Below are 21,037 nucleotides of genomic sequence, written 5' to 3'. Positions count from 1 at the left end.
AATACTGAGGATTGTTGGCTTAACTTTCACAAATTTTATATTTATATAATTATAATAAATAAAAAGTATAATTCGAATTAAAAATAAAAAAGCCCCCAAACTGCCTGGCTCGATAATAAAAAACAGAGCCTGATAATAACCATACCTTCCTTGACAAATACAGAAATCTGAATTATATATTTTCAGTAAAGAACAACAACAAAGTTACTCAGCACCATCAAAAATCCTCTATCACAGCCACTATTATATACCCATAAACAAAGTAGGTTTTTAGATAAAAACAACTTAGCCCTAGCCTGTTTGGCTCAATGGTTTGAGCATTGGCCTGTGGACTGATGGGTCTTGGATTTGATTCCGGTCAAGGGCAAATACCTTGGTTACAGGCTTGATCCCCAGTCCTGGTCAGGGCCCAAGGGGGAGGCAACCAACCAATGTGTATGTATGTGGCTCTGTGTCTCTCTCTCACCCTGTCTCTCCCCCTCCCTTCCACTCTGTCTTAAAATCAGGAGAAAAATATACTTGGATGAGGATTAACAACAACAAACCTCCAACTTTATAAAATCTACATTTACAGTTATTTTTCTGAGAATAATTTTTAAAATATATACTAAAAGGAAAAGATGGAAAAATTACTTCAGATATCTCCCTAATAAATGAATGATTAATACATTCCTTAATGAAATCCCACCCCAGCTAATTTTGATAGTTGAGAAATAACTTTAAGAAACATTGTTAGCCGAAATAGGTTTGGCTCAGTGGATAGAGCGTCCGCCTGCAGACTGAAAGGTCCCAGGTTCGATTCCGGGCAAGGGCATGTACCTTGGTTGCGGGCACATCCCCAGTAGGGGGTATGCAAGAGGCAGCTGATCGATGATTCTCTCTCATCGATGTTTCTAACTCTCTATCCTTCTCTCTTTCTCTCTGTAAAAAAATCAATAAAATATATTAGAAAAAAAAGAAACATTGTTAACTATGAATTTATCTTTTCATAAATTTACTATTCTTATCTCTATATATGATTTTCCTTTTGTCTAGTTTTACACGACTCTTCCAATCTTCTAATGAAAGCAATCATAGGTTATAATGCCTTCTCAATACCCGGGCTTCTTAATTAAAAAAAAAAAAAAAAAAAAAAAAAAAAAAAGGTAGCAAATCCAAATTTCTCATGTAACTCTGAGGACAATTCCTTCCTTAGATAACACTTTTCAAAATGTAGCTATTAAGATTTTAATTATATCCCCCTTTCCCCAGCTGCCGCTAAGGTGCTCGGTTCTTCCGAGGAAGCTAAGGCCGCGTTGGGGTGAGGCCCTCACTTCATCCGGCGACTAGCACCGTTCCCGGCAGCGCTCGCCCAGCACCCACCCTCGCCATGGCCTCCGTGTCGGAGCTCGCCTGCATCTACTCGGCCCTCATCCTGCACGACGATGAAGTGACGGTGACGGAGGATAAGATCAATGCCCTCATCAAAGCAGCTGGTGTAAATGTTGAGCCTTTCTGGCCAGGCTTGTTTGCAAAGGCTCTGGCCAATGTCAACATTGGGAGTCTCATCTGCAATGTAGGAGCTGGTGGACCTGCCCCTGCAGCTAGTGCTGCACCAGCAGGAGGTCCTGCTGCCTCCACCGCTGCTGCCCCAGCTGAGGAGAAGAAAGTGGAAGCAAAGAAAGAAGAATCTGAGGAGTCTGATGATGACATGGGCTTTGGTCTTTTTGACTAAACTGGCTCTTTTGTAACACAGTCAATAAAAGCTGACCTCTGTTAAAAAAAAAAAAAAAAAAAAAAAAAAAGATTTTAATTATAAAGAACTTTTAACAGATCTATATGTAATATTTTCTTATAATGACACTAGTTTTATAAGCCAAGACAACAGATTCCTAGTATAGTTTACTAAGCCTAGTGGTTATAGCATTTATTAATCTATCACAGAGTTTGGAGATGTGTCCTAGAGATTGAGAAGAATTAACACTGTCTCCAGTTGAAACAAATTTAAGATACTTTTTCTTACTTGTTAATTTGTCTCTCTCTCCCTACTAAAGTATAAACTCTATGAGGATAGGGGTTTTTATGTTTTTATCCTCTGCTGTAGTTCCAATGTCCAGAAGAGTGCCTAACACATAATGGGTTTCCAAGAAATATTTGTTGAATTAATTTTGACTATTCTTATCTCAATATATAATTTTATCATTCATCAAAATACAAACAAATTAAAATAATTCATTTGGCTCAGTCACAGTCACCTTTTTATAGACCTCTGAATATGAAGTGTAAAAAATTATGTCAGTAGCTCTGAAGACCTAGAAAAAGTTGAGACACAAATTAGTATAGAAATAAATAACATTGAAAGACTCACAGAATAGAATTCTACAGATATAATACTTTAAAAAAATATTTTACTGATTTCTTACAGAGAGGAAGAGAGAAGGACAGAGTTAGAAACATTGATGAGAGAGTATCATCAATCAGCTGCCTCCTGCATATCCCCCACTGGGGATGTGCCCACAACCAAGGTACATGCCCTTGACCAGAATCGAACCTGGGATCTTTCATTCCGTAGGCCGATGCTCTATCCACTGAGCCAAACCAATTTCGGTTACAGAAATAATATTTTAACGGTAATTATGTTTGTTTCACGTCTGTATATTTTCTTGTTTACATCCTATGATCTCTCTCATTATATATATTTATTTCAATCCTCACCTGAGGATATGTTTACTGATTTTAGAGACAGAGGAAAGAAGAAAGATGGTGAGGGAGAAAGAAACTTCGTCTTTCTAGTGACCTGCTGCATGGATTTGTGCACATTGAAAATAAATTAATTAGAAGGTGGCCAGCAGAGTGGGACTGGGTGAGAGGGGCTGGACACGCCTTGGGGCCAACCTCCGGAAGTCCCTTCCTGGCCGGCCGCACCTGAGGATCAATCCAGCAATCTACTTTATGCCCTGACCAGGAAACAAATCTGTAACCTTTTTGGTATATGTGATGATGCTACAACCAACTAACCCATCTGGCTGGGGCTCTAGTGCTATTATTTATTTATTTGTTTGTTAATTTGTTTGTTTGTTTTTGTATAGCAAGATGGAGATTTATTGAAGAACAAGTACAGACTCCCACATAGGGAGGAGGAAGAGTCCCACAGACCCGACTCCCACATAGGGAGGGGGGAAAAGAGTCCCCTGGTGCTATCATTTTTATCCTTTATTCTTTACATCCTATTTCCCCATAAAGATGGAAAGGGAAATCATCTTTTTTTACTTAAGTAGTAAATATTTTATTATGTCACTGGATATTCCTTTCTCTTTCCTTCAAATTAGAATTATGGTATCTCCCATTTCTCAAGGGATTCCTTCTTTTTCTCCCTCCCAGTAAGTATTTCTTTTCTCCACTGACCCCTTCCCAAATTCAGAGGCTTTTCTTTAACCAAATGTCAAAGTTACTCTCCAGTCATACAAGGATCTACCATGATCCAATAAGTTCATATTATTCCTTTCCCCATCCACATTCCATCCCACTTATATCTTCTTGTCCTAAAATAGAAAAAGATTGACAAATGGAAGTAATTTCTATTTGTGGTCAACTCTGTAATAGAAACACATTGACAAATAAAGTCATAATCAACTTTCTACCCTCCAAAAAAGGGAAAGGAAATAAATAGGTGATAACCTAGGACTTTTTTGGAGGAAAAGTGAAATTTAACATTATCCAGAAGTGAAAAAGCTGTTAATGGTATTTCAGTTACCAAGGAGAGGAAATGTACTCTACGTTATCTTATGAATTTCCAACTTATTAAAAATGGGAAAATAAACCATTTTGTAGAAACAATTCACAAAGAATGTTAGGAATTATAATAATAAAAGGATGAAGGTAACAGTAAAAGAAACAACAAAAACACATAAAGAACCCAAAACAGATGTAGACTCCTCTAGCAGCAATAAATAAGAAAGGTAAGAAATGACAGAAGGAAAAAAAGCAGTAAGTCTGAGTGCACAGCAGGGGGAAAATGAATGCATCACAATTTCAATTTCATTTCAATTTCAGTATTTCCAGAACAATCCGTCAGAATCCACCAAAATACCAGTATGTTCTCGAATTCAGAAGCAGAATCAGCCTGCCTCCCAATACTGACTACTCCTTTGAGCAGTCACCATTTTACACACAGGTTCTTGGGAAAAGGCTAATAAATTGAACATGCCAGAAATAGTTTATAATTATTCCTATCTTTTTAACTGTATTCAGAAATGGTCAATAGTCTTTGTATTTGTCATTTTGACAGTCTCTTCTCTATATGACTTGACTTGCTGAAAGCACAAGACTTGGGTGATCTATCTGGTTACTCTCAGAAGACAGTTTTTAAGAATAATTCCAACAGAGATTTAGAGAAAGAAATTGCATCAGCCAGGTGAGCCGGAAGCAGCTGGGAGACAAGAGTCCAATAAACAGCCAATTCAATGAAAGGAAATTCAGAACAAGTCCGCTTCAGTAATCCTGTGAAGAGGACTGGCAGGAAGAGGAGTGCTGCTTCAGAAAGAGAACAGGCCTCATATGCTTCAGACAGTCTTTGTACTGAGGCTGTGGACCTTGGCCATTCTCCCAGAAATGATGCAATCCTGATGAACAAGATCTGCTGCCAGAGAAACAATTGTTAATAGCCTATGCAGACAGCAACTAAGCCAAGGAGCAATCTCTGATCAATTTCACAAACCAATAAAAAGCCAAATTGCTTCCTCCAATTTTGGTTTCTGACAAAACATGTAAGTAAATAGATATATATGAACAAGCTATTTTCTCAAAATGTCTCTTGTCTTTTAATTCCTTTGGCTTTACAATATCTATCATCCATTATTAAATTTTAATTAGAACACTGAGACCATATCTACTATGAATATAATTTTCCAAGCATATAAACAAGGTATTTACATAGAAATTTTACACTTATTTTTCTCACTTGCCTAAGAAAACCTTTGGGAGGTAATGGCTTTCCTAAAAATAAAAATCACTCTGGAATCTACAGCCCAATTTGTCCTTATTTTGAAATCTCAAAATAAGGACAAATATGTAACCCACAAAGGTATATTTTATAGACTTCTTTGAAATTACATGAAACTCTATGTTAAAAACAGGCACTTCTTAAAGAAAAATAGAAAATTTCTTCTTAGTTAGGCTGACAAAAGAAGTAGATTGAGTAGTATCTTTACACCGTAATGCCTACTTTTCTCAAGGGCAACAATATTATTTCAGATCTTATAGGAAGGATAATAACTATTTTCATCCTACTAGCCACAATTTACTATTTTATTTTAGAATCTAGCTTAGAAAAATCCTCAATTTAAAATCCTCCATAGATTATTCATCTCCTAGGCCTCATTGCTTTTTCAGGGATTTACCAGGTTGTTTATACAGTATAGTTATAAAATCATTAGGATTTTTTTCTCACTTACTAAATAAAGGACCGAATCCAGCAAACTTCAGTTCTCTAAACTCCAACTAGCTACAATTAACCAAATTTCTTCCCTTAAGCAATAACCCTCAAACTGAAGATTACGAGAAACAAGCACCTAAAATATATCCTGAAATCAACATATCCAGACCAACCTGCCTATACATTTAAACTATTAAATAATGAAATTATCAGATAGATAGAAGCCATAAAAGATCTTTAATTTAACTCAGTTAAGGAGAAGAGAAAAAACATGCCAGAAAAACTTTCAATTAGGACTAAAAGAAAACTTTAGTCACTAATTTTAAGATACAATTTCTGATTTTGTTATATATGTAAGTTGAATTTATTCTTAAATACTTCTATAATTTCCTTCTTTTGAATAACTTTACAACATGATAAAAATGAGATAGGAAAAGAAGGTTTTTTGGTATGATTATTACTCTCAATTTAATTTTTAAATCACAGAAAAAATTACAACAAATATATGAATGCATTTTATCTACATGACCAACATGCTTGAGAACTAATGTGGCAGCTATATTATATTCTTATCTTTTCTTGCTCCAAATTTCTATGAATCCTGACACTGCCTTATGCAATGTCTCAAAGTCTCAGTTTTCTCATCTGTATAATAGAAAAGATAATACCTGTCCTGCTGACTCAGGTGTGTAGGGACTATTGTTAGTAAATACAAGTTTAAACTGCTCTTTGTAGTCTTTAAATACATGTGAAGAAAGATAAACTGCTACTAACGACATGAATATGAGTAAAATTATTTTTCACTCTTCTTCAACAGAGTGTATTTCAATCTTGCAACAGAAAATAATGTGAGAAGACTATATATAGAAAACATGAAACGAACAAACAAAACCCAACAGTATAGGTGAGATAAGTAATAAGCATTAGAAGAAATAAATGTGTTGAAAAGTCCATATAATTGGGATTGTACAAATTCTAAGTTAGGCTTACAATCTGTAGCAAGTTAATGCAGGCAGAGTAAGAGAAGTTCAGGGCTGAAAAGAAAAAAAGAGGAACATTGGGGCAAAAATTAAGAGACTAAAGAAATATCATGATTTAGTAATTTAGAGCCAAGATAAAGTTTTCCTTTTTTCCCAATCTCTTCTGCAACACTTGTTTATCCCTTGGTCACTTTGCCTAAATTTATATTCCCTCTAGGGGCTACTGGGCTTGGTACAACAAACCAATGACTAGAATAGGAGGCAATTAAAACCCAGTTTAAAAAAAATAATAATAACCCTATTTTATAGCCTATAGCAAGAATTTCTTTCGTCATGAAAAATTTCATTAATGGCAATATTATGGAGGAAAGACATACTTAGTTGTACTTGGAGGGGAGGGGTGATAGGACAAAAGTACATGCCATAAATAATGAAGCTAAATACACATTACACTTTTAAATTATTTTATGTTGATATCATAGAAAAATATTTTACTTATAACTTGTTCAAAACAGATAAATACATATATACTGCTAACTTAACCAAGGATGCAGAGACTATTTTTAACAAGAATCAATTTGAATGACATGGACTTTGATTTACCTCTTTAAAAGGTGATCTTCTCAAGACTTTTTGAAGGTTCTGTCCTACTATGTTTAGAGCCACAGCATATGCTTTAAAAACATGTATCAGACTAGCTAGGAAAAGAACCTCTTATACCTCTACATTTGCCTCCTCTGTCCAAACTGCTTTCATTTTCAAACATTGAAATGGGAACCAGATTTACTCTAGAAGAAGTGGGTTATGCACATTTATGAGGCATTAATATCTGTTATACTTTCTGTAGTTCAGGTAAAATTTCTTCAGTTGATAAAAAATTTAGAGTTTTAAGAGTAAAGTCTAATTTATTATTTTATAGATGGAAGAAACAGACTACATATATTTTAACTGTAAGAAATCACAAACATAGTGGTAGAGAGTTCAGGAAAAAAATTAGGATTTAATATATAGTTCTGTTTATTAAAATAATTAGTACTTATTTTAGAAAGCTACATCTGAATTAAAATACTGTAAAATTCAGCACCAATTATTGTTGCTGTGTTGGACAAGTCCATATTAAAATTCTTGACTCTTTTAGAATTTATATTATCTAGACTTGCCAGTTTTTCTGCATTCATTCATTCATTCATTCATTCAAACGATCAGAAAGTAACTACTATTTATAAAAGCTATGTTTACGTGCTATTTTAAGATATTTCTCTTATCCAGAGAAGAGAAGCAATTTGCAAACGCTTTAGGTTTGCCTATGTGCCAAGTATTGCGTTTTCACAACCATGAAGGGGAAAAAGAATCCTAAAGTATGCCTTTACATTTAATGAGTCATTCTGAAAAGAAAACACCATCCTCTCCACAAAAAAGAAAATCCCAAAAACATCCATCGTTTATCAGTGACACAGAGGAGTCTCTTAGGGAAAGAGATTATTTTATAAATCTCTTAAACTATTTAGACAAAACTTACTGGTCTCATGGAAAATTCTATTAAGAATGAAGGACAATGGGCTGCAAGAATCTGCAAAACACAGATGAACAGAACCTGACCAAACATGTTTTGTGATTATTTGGCAGACCAGGTAGGTAAGTATATAGTAATAAGGGTATTTAAAGTTTAATAATTCTGATATGTACAATCGTATTCCCCTCATCTCCTAATAGCTGAATCATTAATCTTATTTAAAAACTGCTTGTAAAAATTATTTGAACATCACAAAAGCATAAAATAAAGTGAAATCCTTATAATTCCATTTCCCAAAGATAATCCAAAAATAAAATAACCCTACTGTTCTATAATCTGGTTTGTTCACTTAGTAATGTCTTAGACATCTTTCTATATTCAAAGGAGAAATACAAATTTACTTCTTCCTCTTAAATGATGGCAGAGTATTTTATCCCACGGATCAACCATAATTTAAGTCAGTCTTCTGCAGGTGGATGTTTAGATTGTTGCTAATTTTCCATGACATATACAATGCTGTATCGTGTGTGTGTGTGTGTGTATATACAATAAAAGCCTAATATGTAAATTGTCCTCTTGACTGGAGTTCTGCTGGGAGTTTGACCGCTTGCTATGACGTTCGCTGACCACCAGGGGGTGGTGCATAACATGGTGGGCATTTGCAAGTGGCACTGGCAGCAGAGGCACTGCAGGCCCTGATGGGTCCAGATGAGAGTGGGACCGGGCGGGATGGTGGAGCAGGTGAGTTGGCAGCCCCAGAGTTATTGGTCAGCAGGTGGGCCCCAATCACCCCGTCAATCTGATCACCATGCCAGTGCTGGGCTCCAAGGCGCTGAGGGAGCTGGGTTGGCCACAATGCCCTGCTGCTCCGCTCCCTCAGCACCTGGGAGCCAGGCAGTGGCAGGGCAATCAGGCCTTGTAGGTGGCAACCAGCGGCAGCAGTGAGACTGCCACCATGTTTTCTCAGTGACTGGGAGCTGGTGGAACCATTAGATTGGCGGGTCAGGCAGGCGGCCTGAGGAAGGGAGACCTTGAGGCCCTGGCCACTAGGTACCTTATCTGTGCACGAATTTTGTGCACTGGGCCGTGCGTGCGTGCGTGCGTGCGTGTACAAACATTTCCTTAAGACACATTCCTAAAAGTGGAACTGTTAGAATGGCATAAGCATATTTATTAGCAATGCTGAACCACCTCCCAGAAAGTAAAAACCATATTATCCTCCCACAAACATAGTGAGAAGTCTACATTTTTTTCATAAGTTTAAAATAATTTTAATTTTTTTCCTCAGTTTTTCTTAGAAGATTCTACATTTTAAAAGAAAACCCTAAAATGAAAATTAAAAGCTGTAAATAGTCAACATTCTATTACCAAACTACTGACCAGAAGCTATATTGATAACAATAGAATTAAAACTCAGAATAACTTGTAATTTAAAAAGCAATGGTGATGAAAGACATAAATTAAAAACAAAATATTGATATGCCCGTGTGGGCAAAAGTAGGTTTATAGTTGTTCATATGGAAAAAGAACTTAACAGATTATGATTATTACAATAGCTTTATTAACTCAAAAGAATGTCACAATGTTACAGTGCATTTATGTACTATCTTGTAAGTGGCTGGAATTGCTGGCCTTCATTATTTACATATTCTTGTAGTCTACTTGTTATACTCAAACACACTTGGATACAGAGTTCTTTGTCATCAATAAACTTACTTTTGCCCACTCCTGTATAGGATTTGGCCTATGCATAAAACAAGTCTATTTTTACTCATACAGTAGATTCTTGAGCAAAATGAAACTTTTGGAATGGTGAGTAGTACATTATTTCCCTAGAGGACAAGCATGTATGGTGGTTTATTATGAGACCTAAGAATTTCAAGAATTCCCATCATACAAAACATCAAAATACTATAAAACTTTTATCTGAGATATTAATATAAATGATTAAACCTCCTCATGGATGCTCATCTTTGGTCCAGTTTCAGTAAACATTTCAGCTGTATTTAGGCCAAAATTCTCATTCATTAATTCTTATAATAAATTAGCCCCAGGACACTGACAAAATAGCACTTTTTAGTTAATGAATATAACTGGCATAGTAAACTGCTCCAAATCCTTATGCATAAAAATAATCACAATTATATACTATGCTAAATTTTCTGTCATTTTATTCTCCTTTAATCATCTCTGTGGGTTTTCCTGTCATATCAGTTTGACCCTAAATAAAACCCAGAATTCTAGCACTGAATTAAGTAAAACACTAAGTATTTTAGCGTTTAACTGTTATTTTCCCTCTTTGTTGAGAAGTCTTCTATTTATAAACTTATTTTTTACTGAGTAAATATTTCTAAATGCTGAATTTTACTGTTTCTAAATACTGTATTTCATTTTCTGGTACTTGGTAACCAAGTACTTGGTAAGCAATATAAAAACTAAGACATCTTTTTTTCCTTAATATTTTTATTGATTTCGGAGAGGACGGGAGAGGGAGAGAGAGAAACATAGAAACATCAATGATGAGAGAGAATAATTGATCAGCTGCCTCTTGAATGCTCCATACTGGTGATAAAGCCCGTAGCACAAGTATGTGCCCTGACCCGGAATTGAACCGTGTCCTCCTGGTTCAGAGGTCAATGCTCAAACACTGAACCACACCGGCTTGGCCAAACTAAGAGATTATAAACAAACAAACAAAAACCCTTTTATACCCCAGATTATGACAAATCTCTTATAGACCACCAATAGTAACTTTAGAGTAGTGGTTTCCAATCTTCTGGAAAAAAAGGAGTTTTTTAAAAGTGCAAAAGTTTGGGGATTGGGTAGGAGAAACCAGAGAAGGGGATCAAAAGGTAGAAACTTCCAGTTATAAAGCAAATAAGTCATGGGGATATACCATACAGCATGGTGACTACAGTTAATATAATACTGCATACTTGAAAGTTGCTGAGAGTAGATCTTAAAAGTATACATCACAAGAAAAATAATACTTTTGGTAACCATGTAAAGTAAAGGAGGTTAACTAAACTGTTGTGATCATTTTGCAATGCATATGGACTGAATCATTATGTTGTACATCAATTAATCTACTTCAATTGAAAAGATTTTTTTTAGCTGAAACCGGTTTGGCTCAGTGGTAGAGCGTCGGTCTGCAGACTGAAAGGTCCCGGGTTCGATTCCAGTCAAGGGCATGTACATTGGTTGCGGGCACATCCCTTGTAGGGGGTGTGCAAGAGGCAGCTGGTCGATGTTTCTCTCTCATCGACGTTTCTAGCTCTCTATCTCTCTCCCTTCCTCTCTGTAAAAAATCAATAAAATATATTTAAGAGAAAAAAAAAGAGGAAAAAAAAAAAAAAGAATAACAATGCCAAAAAAAAGTCCCACAATATTAAAAAAAATGAAAAAGAAAAAAAGAAAAGATTTTTTAAAACGAGGCCTCTGAGTGGGCCCTAATCCAATATGATCAGTATCCTTCTATGAAAAGGGAATTTGGAGACATGAAGAGACACTAAGAAGTATTCACAAAGAGAAAAGATAATGTGAAGAGGCAGCAAGAGGGCAGGTCACCTCACCTGCAAACCAAGGAGAGAGGCCTCAGGAGAAACGGGTTTCGGCTTAAGAACCATTTTTGATTTAGCCATTATAGGACTACACGATACCCTTCTTTGGTGAACTGCTCAAAAGAGACAGTATTTGCCTAATCTCTTCTTTGAGGAGATCTATAATAAATGTTTATTTGGCTATCAGTTTATAACAACATAGCAATACTAATTTACAGAGGCAATGTTTGGGAGATGCTTGTTACCATCCCTTTTGTTACCAAAACAAATTCCTTTAGGAATTCTTATCTGACTTCTAAAACTGTTATTACGGTAATATCCTCCTTTTAAAAACAGCATTTTTCTTTTGGAAATAAAATTGAGTTTACCAAGTACAGCTTAGAGTGCATCTATGTCAAGTTAATACAAATAAAACTAAGTAGGCTATAATCTTTAGTAGCAAAATAATTTGAATTTTCAAAACTAAAAATGAGTGGGAGGCAACCAATCGATGTCTCTTTTACATAGATGTTTTTCTCTTTGTCTTTTCCCCTCCCTTCCACTCTTTCTAAAAAAAAAATCAAGGAAAAAATATCCTCTGGTGAGAATTAACAAAAAATAAAAAATAATAAAAGCTGAAATCGTAGATCATCTATAATAATAAAAGCATAATATGCTAATGAGACCTGAGGGCCAAATGGCCTTCTGGATGAAGCAGGGTCTGCAAGGGCCGAGCCCCATACTCGAATTTCATGCAAAAGGCTTCTGGTTTCTTTGTAAGAAAACAAGTATGCTCACAGTGGGCATTGTGGTGGTATTCAATTTGGTCCAATAGATCAAAGGGACACACCTTTTTAGGCCCAAGAAAAACCAACTGAGTCTGGTATCTTCTTGGTTGCTTAGCAAGCAAATCCTAGGGCACCTATATTTCTTAAACCTTTTTGAAGAATGATCACAGATTTCTATTAGACTCTGATAAACACCATGAATATTTTCCTTAGAAAAACACCAATAAACCTTGTAAAACTTCTAGGGATTCTAGGCCCTTGTTCTATAACCCTTCCTGAACTACAATCAGACTCGATATATGAAGCCTGCAACTAATTGACTTATAAGAAAGGTATGGGTAACTGGAAGGGGCGAATAAACCTTTTTTTTTTTAATATCAAAGATAATGAATTATCACTCTAGTAGGGGATGATGCCCAGTAATTTATTTATTTATTTATTTATTTATTTATTTATTTATTTATTTATTTTTCCCCCTTTCTTTATCCAGATCCAGGAGCCCCATCCAATTTCAGGCAAAGAATCCTAAAGAAAAAACTGCCAAAACTTCAGATGGGTAGCAGTACCCAAAGTCAGGAGGAGAGAAAAGGACAAGATTATAATGGTGAAGGTGGAAGGCTTTTTAAATAAAATAAGGAATATGGTATAATGAAAAGATTCTGGAATCATAAGGAGTTGACTCACCTTATTACTAGCTATGTGACTACTCCAGTTTAGTTTTTTCATTTGTAAACCATCCCACTGTACTATTTTGAGAATTAAGTGACATAACATTCATAAGAGAACTAGCAAGATATTTGACACATTGCAGGCACACAACTTTTGAAATGCTGGGTTACACTAAAGAAGTACAGAAAGTAAGAAATGTAAATAGGAACCACTTTTCTACTTTCAAGCCAATAGTATGAAGTAGAGGGGAGGAATTTACAGTTTGAGTCCTGTTAGTAATTCGCCAAATCCATTAATATTAAGATTTGCCAACAGTTACAGAATAAACTGCACCCTAAATAGCCTATTAATTTTCTTAGAGAAATCTTGACTGGCACTGATTCGGTATTTATAAGATACCTTTTCAGATATTTAACTATTTTATAAAATGATATCTATTGTATACTAAGTATACTGTTAATTTACCCATTTGCCTCTTCAATCTTTCTGTCAGGAATACCTTTAGAATCTGTGTAGGCTTCTTTAAAATATTAACACTTCCTTTTAGTATAATCAATTACATACCTATGTAGCCACTCTATTTTCCTTTTGATTGGAAGTATGTGATAATTGTAAGAGAAATTGGGTTCAGAAGGCAAGTAACACGGATGGGGAGAGACTGAAAAATCTGATTATGTTTATTTGCCTGTTGTAACAAGTTTAAAGTAAAGTTTTATAAAGAACTTCATTTACTTACTATTTTAATAATTATCAACTCATATTCAATCTTGTTTACCTGTTAACTCTCCTCCATTCTAAAAGCAAACACCAAACAACATATTTCAACATTTAGCACATATCTCTAAAAAAGTGTACATTTTAGTTCCTGTTTTGTTTTTTGAGAAGGGAAAAAACATTAGCCTACCATTTGTCCTTTTCTGGAACTCCCCATATCTAAAATTACAAGTTAGGATCCTGGTCAGTTGGTTATTAGAGTGTCATCCTAATATGCCAAGGTTGAGGGTTTGAGCCCCCGTCAGGGCACATATAAGAGGCAACCAACGAATGCATAAATAAGGGAAACAACAAATAGATGTTTCTCTCACACATAGATCTTTCTCTCTCTTCCCCCTACCCTCCATCCCTCAAATCAATAAACATATCCTCAGGTGTGGATTAAAACAAACCAACCAACTTTCTAAAACATTATAGAGGGAACACTTCCAAACTCATTTTATGAGGCAAGCATTACTCTGATACTAAAGCCTGGCCAAAATACTACAATAAAAGGGGAAACTACAGGCCAATATTAATATCCCTAATGATCACAGATACAAAAGTCTTCAATAAGATATTAGCAAAATGAATTCAACAATACATTCAGTAAAAGGATCATACATCATGATCAAGTGAGATTTATTCTGGGGGTGCAAAAATGGTTCAACTAGCCTTAGCTGGTCTGACTCAATGGATAGAGCAATGGCCCTTGTATTAAAGGATTCTGGTTTTGAGTCCAGTCAAGGGCACTTACTGAGGTTGCAGGCTTGAACCCCAGCCCTGGCAGGGGTGCACATGGGAGGCAACCAATAACAGTGTCATTGATGTTTCTGTCTCTCTCCCTCCCACTCTTTCTAAAATTCAATAAAAAAAAAAAAATTCTCAGGTGAGGATTAACAACAAAAAGTTTCAACAATCCAAATCAATAAATGTGATGTACCATATTAACAAAATGAAGAATAAAAACCAAACAGATGCAGAAAATGTATTTAACGAAATTTAACATTTTTTTCAAAAACACTCAACAAATTGCATATAAATGGAATGCACCTCAACATAATAAAACAAACACAGCTAATATACTTAGGGGTGGATAGATGAAAGCTTTTAAGACCAGGAACAAGTATATGATGCATACTCTTGCCATTTTTATTCAAATAGTACTAAAAATCCCAGAGCAATTAACAAGAAAAACAAAAGTTCCAAATCAGAAAGAATAAAATTCTCTGTTTGCAGATGAATGGCAATACATCTAGAAAACTCTGAAGACTCCTCCAAAAAAAAACCACAAAAAACAACCCAGACTAAACAAATTCAGTAAAATTGCCGGATGAAAATCAATAAACAAAAATCAGTTGCATTTTATACACTAACAGAACTACAGGAAAGAATAATAAAGAAAACAATCTCATTTACAAAGCACCAAAAAGAAGAAAATACTTTAGGAAGATATTTAACCAAGGAATTGAAAGATCTGTACAATGAAAAAATAAAAACATTGATGAAAGGAATTGAAGACACAAATGAATGGAAAGATATTCTGTGTTATCACCAAAAAGAGATAATAAGTGCTAGTGAGGATGTGGATACAAGAGAAAGAACCCTTGTATACTGTTGGTGAGAATGGAACTGGTACAGTCACTAAAAAACAGTATGGAGGTTCCTCAAGAAATTAAAAATAGAACTACCATATGATCTAGCAATTCCACTTTGGGGAATATATCCAAAGGGGGAAAATCACCATCTGGAAGGGAAACACCTGTACTCCCATGCTCACTGCAGCACTATTCACAATAGCTGAGGTATGGAGACAACTTAAGTATCTGTCAAAAGAAAATGTTATATCTAGCTATCTACCTATAACAAAATATTATTCAGTCATAAAAATAAGGAAATTCTGCCATGCAACAACATGGATGAACCCTGAGGGCATTATACTAAATAAAGTAAGCCAGACAGACAAAGACAATTATCGCATGGTATCACTTATATGTGGAATCGTTTTTTAAAAAAAAAAAAAATCAAATTTACTACTATAGAATCAAAGAGTAGAATCATGTTTGCCAGGGGCTGAAGGAGAAATGAGGAAAGGTTAGTAAAAGGGTAAAACTTTCAGTTATAAAAACCAATAAGGTCTGGGATCTCATGTATAACACCGGTGACTCTAGTTGAGGGGTTGGGGATCGTCCAGCCCTTGGATTGTTTAAGGCCTGCACTATCATTGGGCCTGGAGCTGCCAAGGCATTAGGGGTGAGTTTGACAAAACATGGCAGGCTAATTTTTAAGCTGATAGTTTTTAAGGCCCACAAGTGATGTTATAAATATCAAAATGGCCCTTGGCAGAAAAAAGGGTTCCTGCTCTGGTTGATAATATTGCATGTACTAGTACCGTATGACTGAAATTTGCCAAGAGATTAGAACTTAAAGATTCTCACCCCAAGAAAGGGTGCAAATATAAAGGTTAATGTGCTAATTAACTTATTTGCTGGAATCCCTTCACAATGTATATCAAATCGTCATGTTGAACACTATAAATCTATTACAATTTTATTTTTCAATTATCTATACTAATAAAAGAGTAATATGCTAATTAGACCAGGAGACCTCCCGGACAAAGCCATGGTGGCGGGGCAGAGGCAGTTAAGGGTGATCAGGCCAGGAGGGGGGAGAAGAGCAGTTGGGGACAAGCAAGTTGGCAGGCAGAGTGGTTAGGGGCAATCAGGAAGGCAGGCAGGTGAGCCGTTAGGAGCCAGTGGTCCTGGATTGTGAGAGGGATGTCTGACTGCTGGTTTAGGCCCGATCCTGGATTAGAGAGGGTGCAGGCCAGGCTAAGGGACAACCCTCCCCCTGTGTATGAATTTCATGTACTGGGCCACTAGCACATCAATAAAGCTAAGACAAGCAAACAAACCAAAACACCTGAATTAATGAACAACCTGATGGTAAGAAAATGTTTCCTTAAAGCTCCCTTATCTATTAAGTCCTTTTAATGTGATTGTATTTATATGGTAAGCACTGGCACATTGTAAAACCAGAAGACTCAAGTTTTAGTTAGACCCTGATTATTTTTTTGTTAACAGTTGGTTCTTTAATTTAACTAATGGAGTCATGAAAATGAGGTGCTATATTTACAGCATGTAATAAGCACTACTTATCCTAAGGTGCATATAGAGTTTAAAGAATTAACCAAAATTTTGTAACAATAACCATTTTCAAATAAAAGCTCACACTTATTGGATGCTTACTTTGTAGCAACCACTGTTCCCTCAATCACTTTACAGCCATTAGTTCATGTGATGCCCACATCATCTTTATGAGGAAGGTAATATTCCTACTTAGCCAAAGAATTAAACTTGCCAAAGAATCAAACTCACCAAAGCTAAGAAACTTGCCAAGGCCAGAATAAGAAAACTGCAAACTAAAATATGAATCCAACTGATTCACCATATGAATAGCCTAATTTAATAGTTTTTAGCCTGTAATATATATCATATTAGAATGTGACATATATTGCTGAACTATGATACTGCAACTTCTTTCAGTTATTAGAATAAAATAGGCTTAATATTAAACAGGTTTCAGATGTAATTTAAAACATAAAATCAAGCACTCTGAACTTTAAATGACTAAGTTAAAAAGTAGATTACATTCTTCCTAATATTTAAATTTCAGATTTAAATTACTTGAATTTTATTCATTGAAGAAATATTAAATGATGACAACTTTCTATTACAAGTAGAACCAGTGTCCAAGTGTTAGATTTAAGTGAAATAATCAGAGATAAATGGAAAATTATCTAGCATTTCAAGAGAGATAAGGAAGTTTTGTATTTTTATTTTATATTAAGGCAAGAAATTGTGGTCACCAGAAAAAAACACACACAGAAAAGGCAGTGTTCCTCTTCCATGGCCTAAAAATACTTATTAGTTACTGAAAAATCTAGCAGCAAATACTTTTAGTAAATGAACTAACTTAAGTGATTCTGTTACCATGAAAGTACCAGGATAAAAAAATAAACACTTTAATAATGAATAATCTGTAAAGTCTTACATATAAGGATAGGTTGGAAAAGATTAGAAGTCAGATTTCTCTGTATACAGATATAAATTTCACTTAGTAGCCACATTTTATGTAATTATAAAACAAAAAGCAGTCCCTGAAAAATCTGATATGACTAAAAAAACTTAACCTCATAGTTGGTGGCATAACCACATAGAGAACTATTCCAGGTGATTTTAAAACACTGTAATCTGACTGTATTTTTTAGAGGGACATATCCTAAGGTCAAAAAAAAACAACAACTCCACTTTCCAGTTTCATATTGTTCTGAGATTCTAAAATTGTTTTGTATGAATTGTGGATTAAATCAAAGAGTAATTACAGGGATGTTAGCAAAAATTGAAATTTTGGGTGTGGGGAAAGATTAGGATTATTTAAATATCACATAGTATTGAATTAAAACTAAAGGCTATCAAACACCAACAACTGAGATTTTAAAAAAGAAACAAAGAGGGCAGAAAAGAAACCACTTTTTAGTTCTGTCCACTGAAAAGGTCTAGAATCAAGGACGAAATCAAGAGCAATGGAACATCTTGTCATATGAGAAAGCAAAGAACCAACTTAACAACAACAACAACGAAAGCAACTGATTGAGAATGAGGAAAAAAGATTTAACACATTGCAGATGATCACTCGAATTCTCGATTCATATTACACAGTGTTTTACAAAGTATCATACTTTAAAAGGATATTAGTTTGTAAGAACATATAATAAATAACTTCAAAGTGCAATGGATATTTAAAGTGTGCCTTTAACATTTATATAAAATGTTTTTTGTACTCATTCAATAGAAGCTTATCTGGCTACTGAGTAACGCTAGCAATAAAACTACTGGCCTGGAAAACAAAAACAAAAACAAAAACAAAAACAAGTACTACTCCACACCCAATATGTTAAGAGTCAAGAGCCAATTATGGGACAATTTGAACGTAAAAAATAATAATTACAAGGGACTGAAATACATAAATATATTTAAAACCACAAATACTATATATAGCCTGGCTGGTATGGCTTGGTTGGAATATCATTCCATACACCAAAAGGTTGCAGATGTGATTCCTGATCAGGTGCACATGGGAAGCAACCAATCAATGTATCTGTTTTTCTTCTTCTTCCTCCTTCCCTCTTTAAAATCTATGAAAATATATCCTTGGGTAAGGATTTTTTTAAAAAGTATACGATAATAACACTTCATTGATCACCTTTGGAGGTTACTAGGTCACCAAACATTTAGAAAACTAGTAAGGGGAAAAACAGGCATCTATCTTGCCTTTTGTATTCAAACTGCATCTTAGGGTAAGCAAATAATTACAGAAAACAATGAAGTGGTGATAAAATATCAATACTTCACAATCATCCTATATAATAAAAGCCCAATATGCAAAATGACCAAATGGCAGAATGACTGCTAGCAGGGGCCTCCCCAATCGCTCCAGGGAGGCAACTGGCGGTAGTGGCAGGGAGTGGTGCCAGTGAACAGGCAGTACCAGGCTGGCCAAGGTGGGTGCCAGCAGGGGTCCCCTTATCACCCTGCTGGTTGCCCCCCCAGATTGGCCCTGATTGCCGACCAGGCCCAGGGACCCTACCCATGCATGAATTTTGTGCACTGTGCCTCTAATAATAATCTGGGCCTGTAGTTCTCAATCTTTCAGAACTTCTGAAGTTCTCCAGATTCTTTCAAGGAATATGGGAGGCCTTTCCTCTTTCAACTACTTATATGTGTGAGAACAAATTATCTTCATATTCTTCAACCAAAACACACACAAATTAAATGCAGAAGGATCTGAGAGAAAACTGTTGTTTTCTATTAAGCCAGAAAGATACTAAGGAGATTTGCAAAAATGGAAAGCAATGCCACTCAAAAAAATTAGGTATTTCACACAAAAATCATGTTACTTAGGTTAGCAGAATTTGGCACTGTTATTTTTAAATCAACCTGTAACTAAGATTCCCACCGTCCCCACCTCAGTTTTAAATCTGGCAAATCTTGATATAACCCACAAAACAAAAGGTCTTTGGGGCCTCCAATTTTTAAGAATAGCTGACCTAGGCAATAAATATCAACAGCTGCTTATCATCACATAAACAAGTAGATATTAAGTAATTCTCAAAGAAGTACATAGTATTCTTATAAAAGTATACTTGCAGTTGATCTAATCACTATTTACATGAAATATGATGTGTGTGGGTTGTCATCTTATAAAATACTAGGGGCCAGTGCACGAATTCATGCACCTTGAAAGGAACAGTGGGCTGCGAGGTTGTGGTGGGCACAGAAGTAGTTCTCAGCCTATCCTCCACAGCCCCACCCAGCCCCGCTCCTGACGCTGATGGCAGGGAGTGATTGGGGCCATTGCCAGCAGTGGGTGCGAGCAGAGCCAGCGCTGTCAGAAGGTGTGAGCGGGGCTGGCAGAAGCGCTGGCAGGGAGTGAAAGAGGTGGCTGCTGGCCCCAATTGCCTTAGGAGCAGAGGGAGGTGGAGAAGCCCTGAGGGGTGATCAGGGGCAGGAGCGGGTGTAAGTGGGACCAGCAGTAAGTGTGAGCACCAGGTGGGACCACAGCGCACAGGAACAAAGAATTTTCAGTAACCACCAGAGGCTTGACCCGATGACAATGACCGACGCCCTGCTCCACCATCCTACCATGGCCAACACTCTCTATGTGGGCTGATGATGCCTGCCATGTTCCACACACTCCCCCTGGTGGTCAGCGCACATTATAGCAACTGGTTGTTCTGCTGTTCGGTCTATTTGCATATTAGGGTTTTATATAGATAGATGTTAAGTGACACCACATACATGCAACCTCCAACATCCGAAGAGTAAAACTTTACAATGTAATAAATTCCTTTAATAAGTATATTATATTATATGAAAACGAGAGTGAGAGAACCTATAATTTAGAAAGACTCAAATTTATCAACCAAGTGCAATGTATAGACCTTACCTTGGTTTAAATAAAAAGGAGTCCCCTTTTCTATTCTATTTTGTTGTATTTGGACTTTTCCATAATAAAAAAAAATTAAATATATATCTATCCCCTCCCTTACCAACTATAAGGAAAAGAAAAAGGCATCCTAAAAAAAAAAAATCACTCATGTAAAAAAGGGGGGTTCAGAGAGGACAAAAGATAAATCCTTGCAGAGAGAATCAGAACTATATAAAAGACAAATAAATGGATTGTTATGTAGTGACAATAAGACTCATGATCTTCTGTAATTAGGCAGAACATATAATTTATGGTCCAATTTAGGACATTTTTGAGAAAGAAATGCCATTACTAATTATTCAGTAAGCATAAACCAGGGTTGTCCCAGGGAA

At 35.7% G+C, this 21,037-nt stretch overlaps 2 protein-coding genes across 17 annotated transcripts in view; one reads left to right on the top strand and one right to left on the bottom strand.

Moving 5' to 3' along the window:
• The window catches only part of SETD5 (SET domain containing 5), an 88,391-nt gene that overhangs the window by 56,742 nt on the left and 10,612 nt on the right, over positions 1 to 21,037 (bottom strand). The window lies entirely within an intron of this gene.
• On the top strand, positions 1,234 to 1,749 carry LOC311631885 (large ribosomal subunit protein P1). The gene has a single exon (XM_084902551.1). The coding sequence runs from the start codon at positions 1,370 to 1,372 to the stop codon at positions 1,712 to 1,714; it is 345 nt and encodes a 114-aa protein (XP_084758677.1). The 5' UTR covers positions 1,234 to 1,369; the 3' UTR covers positions 1,715 to 1,749.

The sequence above is a fragment of the Pipistrellus hanaki genome (assembly GCF_964339955.1).
Source record: "Pipistrellus hanaki genome assembly, chromosome: 13".
In the NCBI taxonomy this organism is placed as follows: domain Eukaryota; kingdom Metazoa; phylum Chordata; class Mammalia; order Chiroptera; family Vespertilionidae; genus Pipistrellus; species Pipistrellus hanaki.
This window is presented reverse-complemented; position numbering and strand designations above follow the sequence as displayed.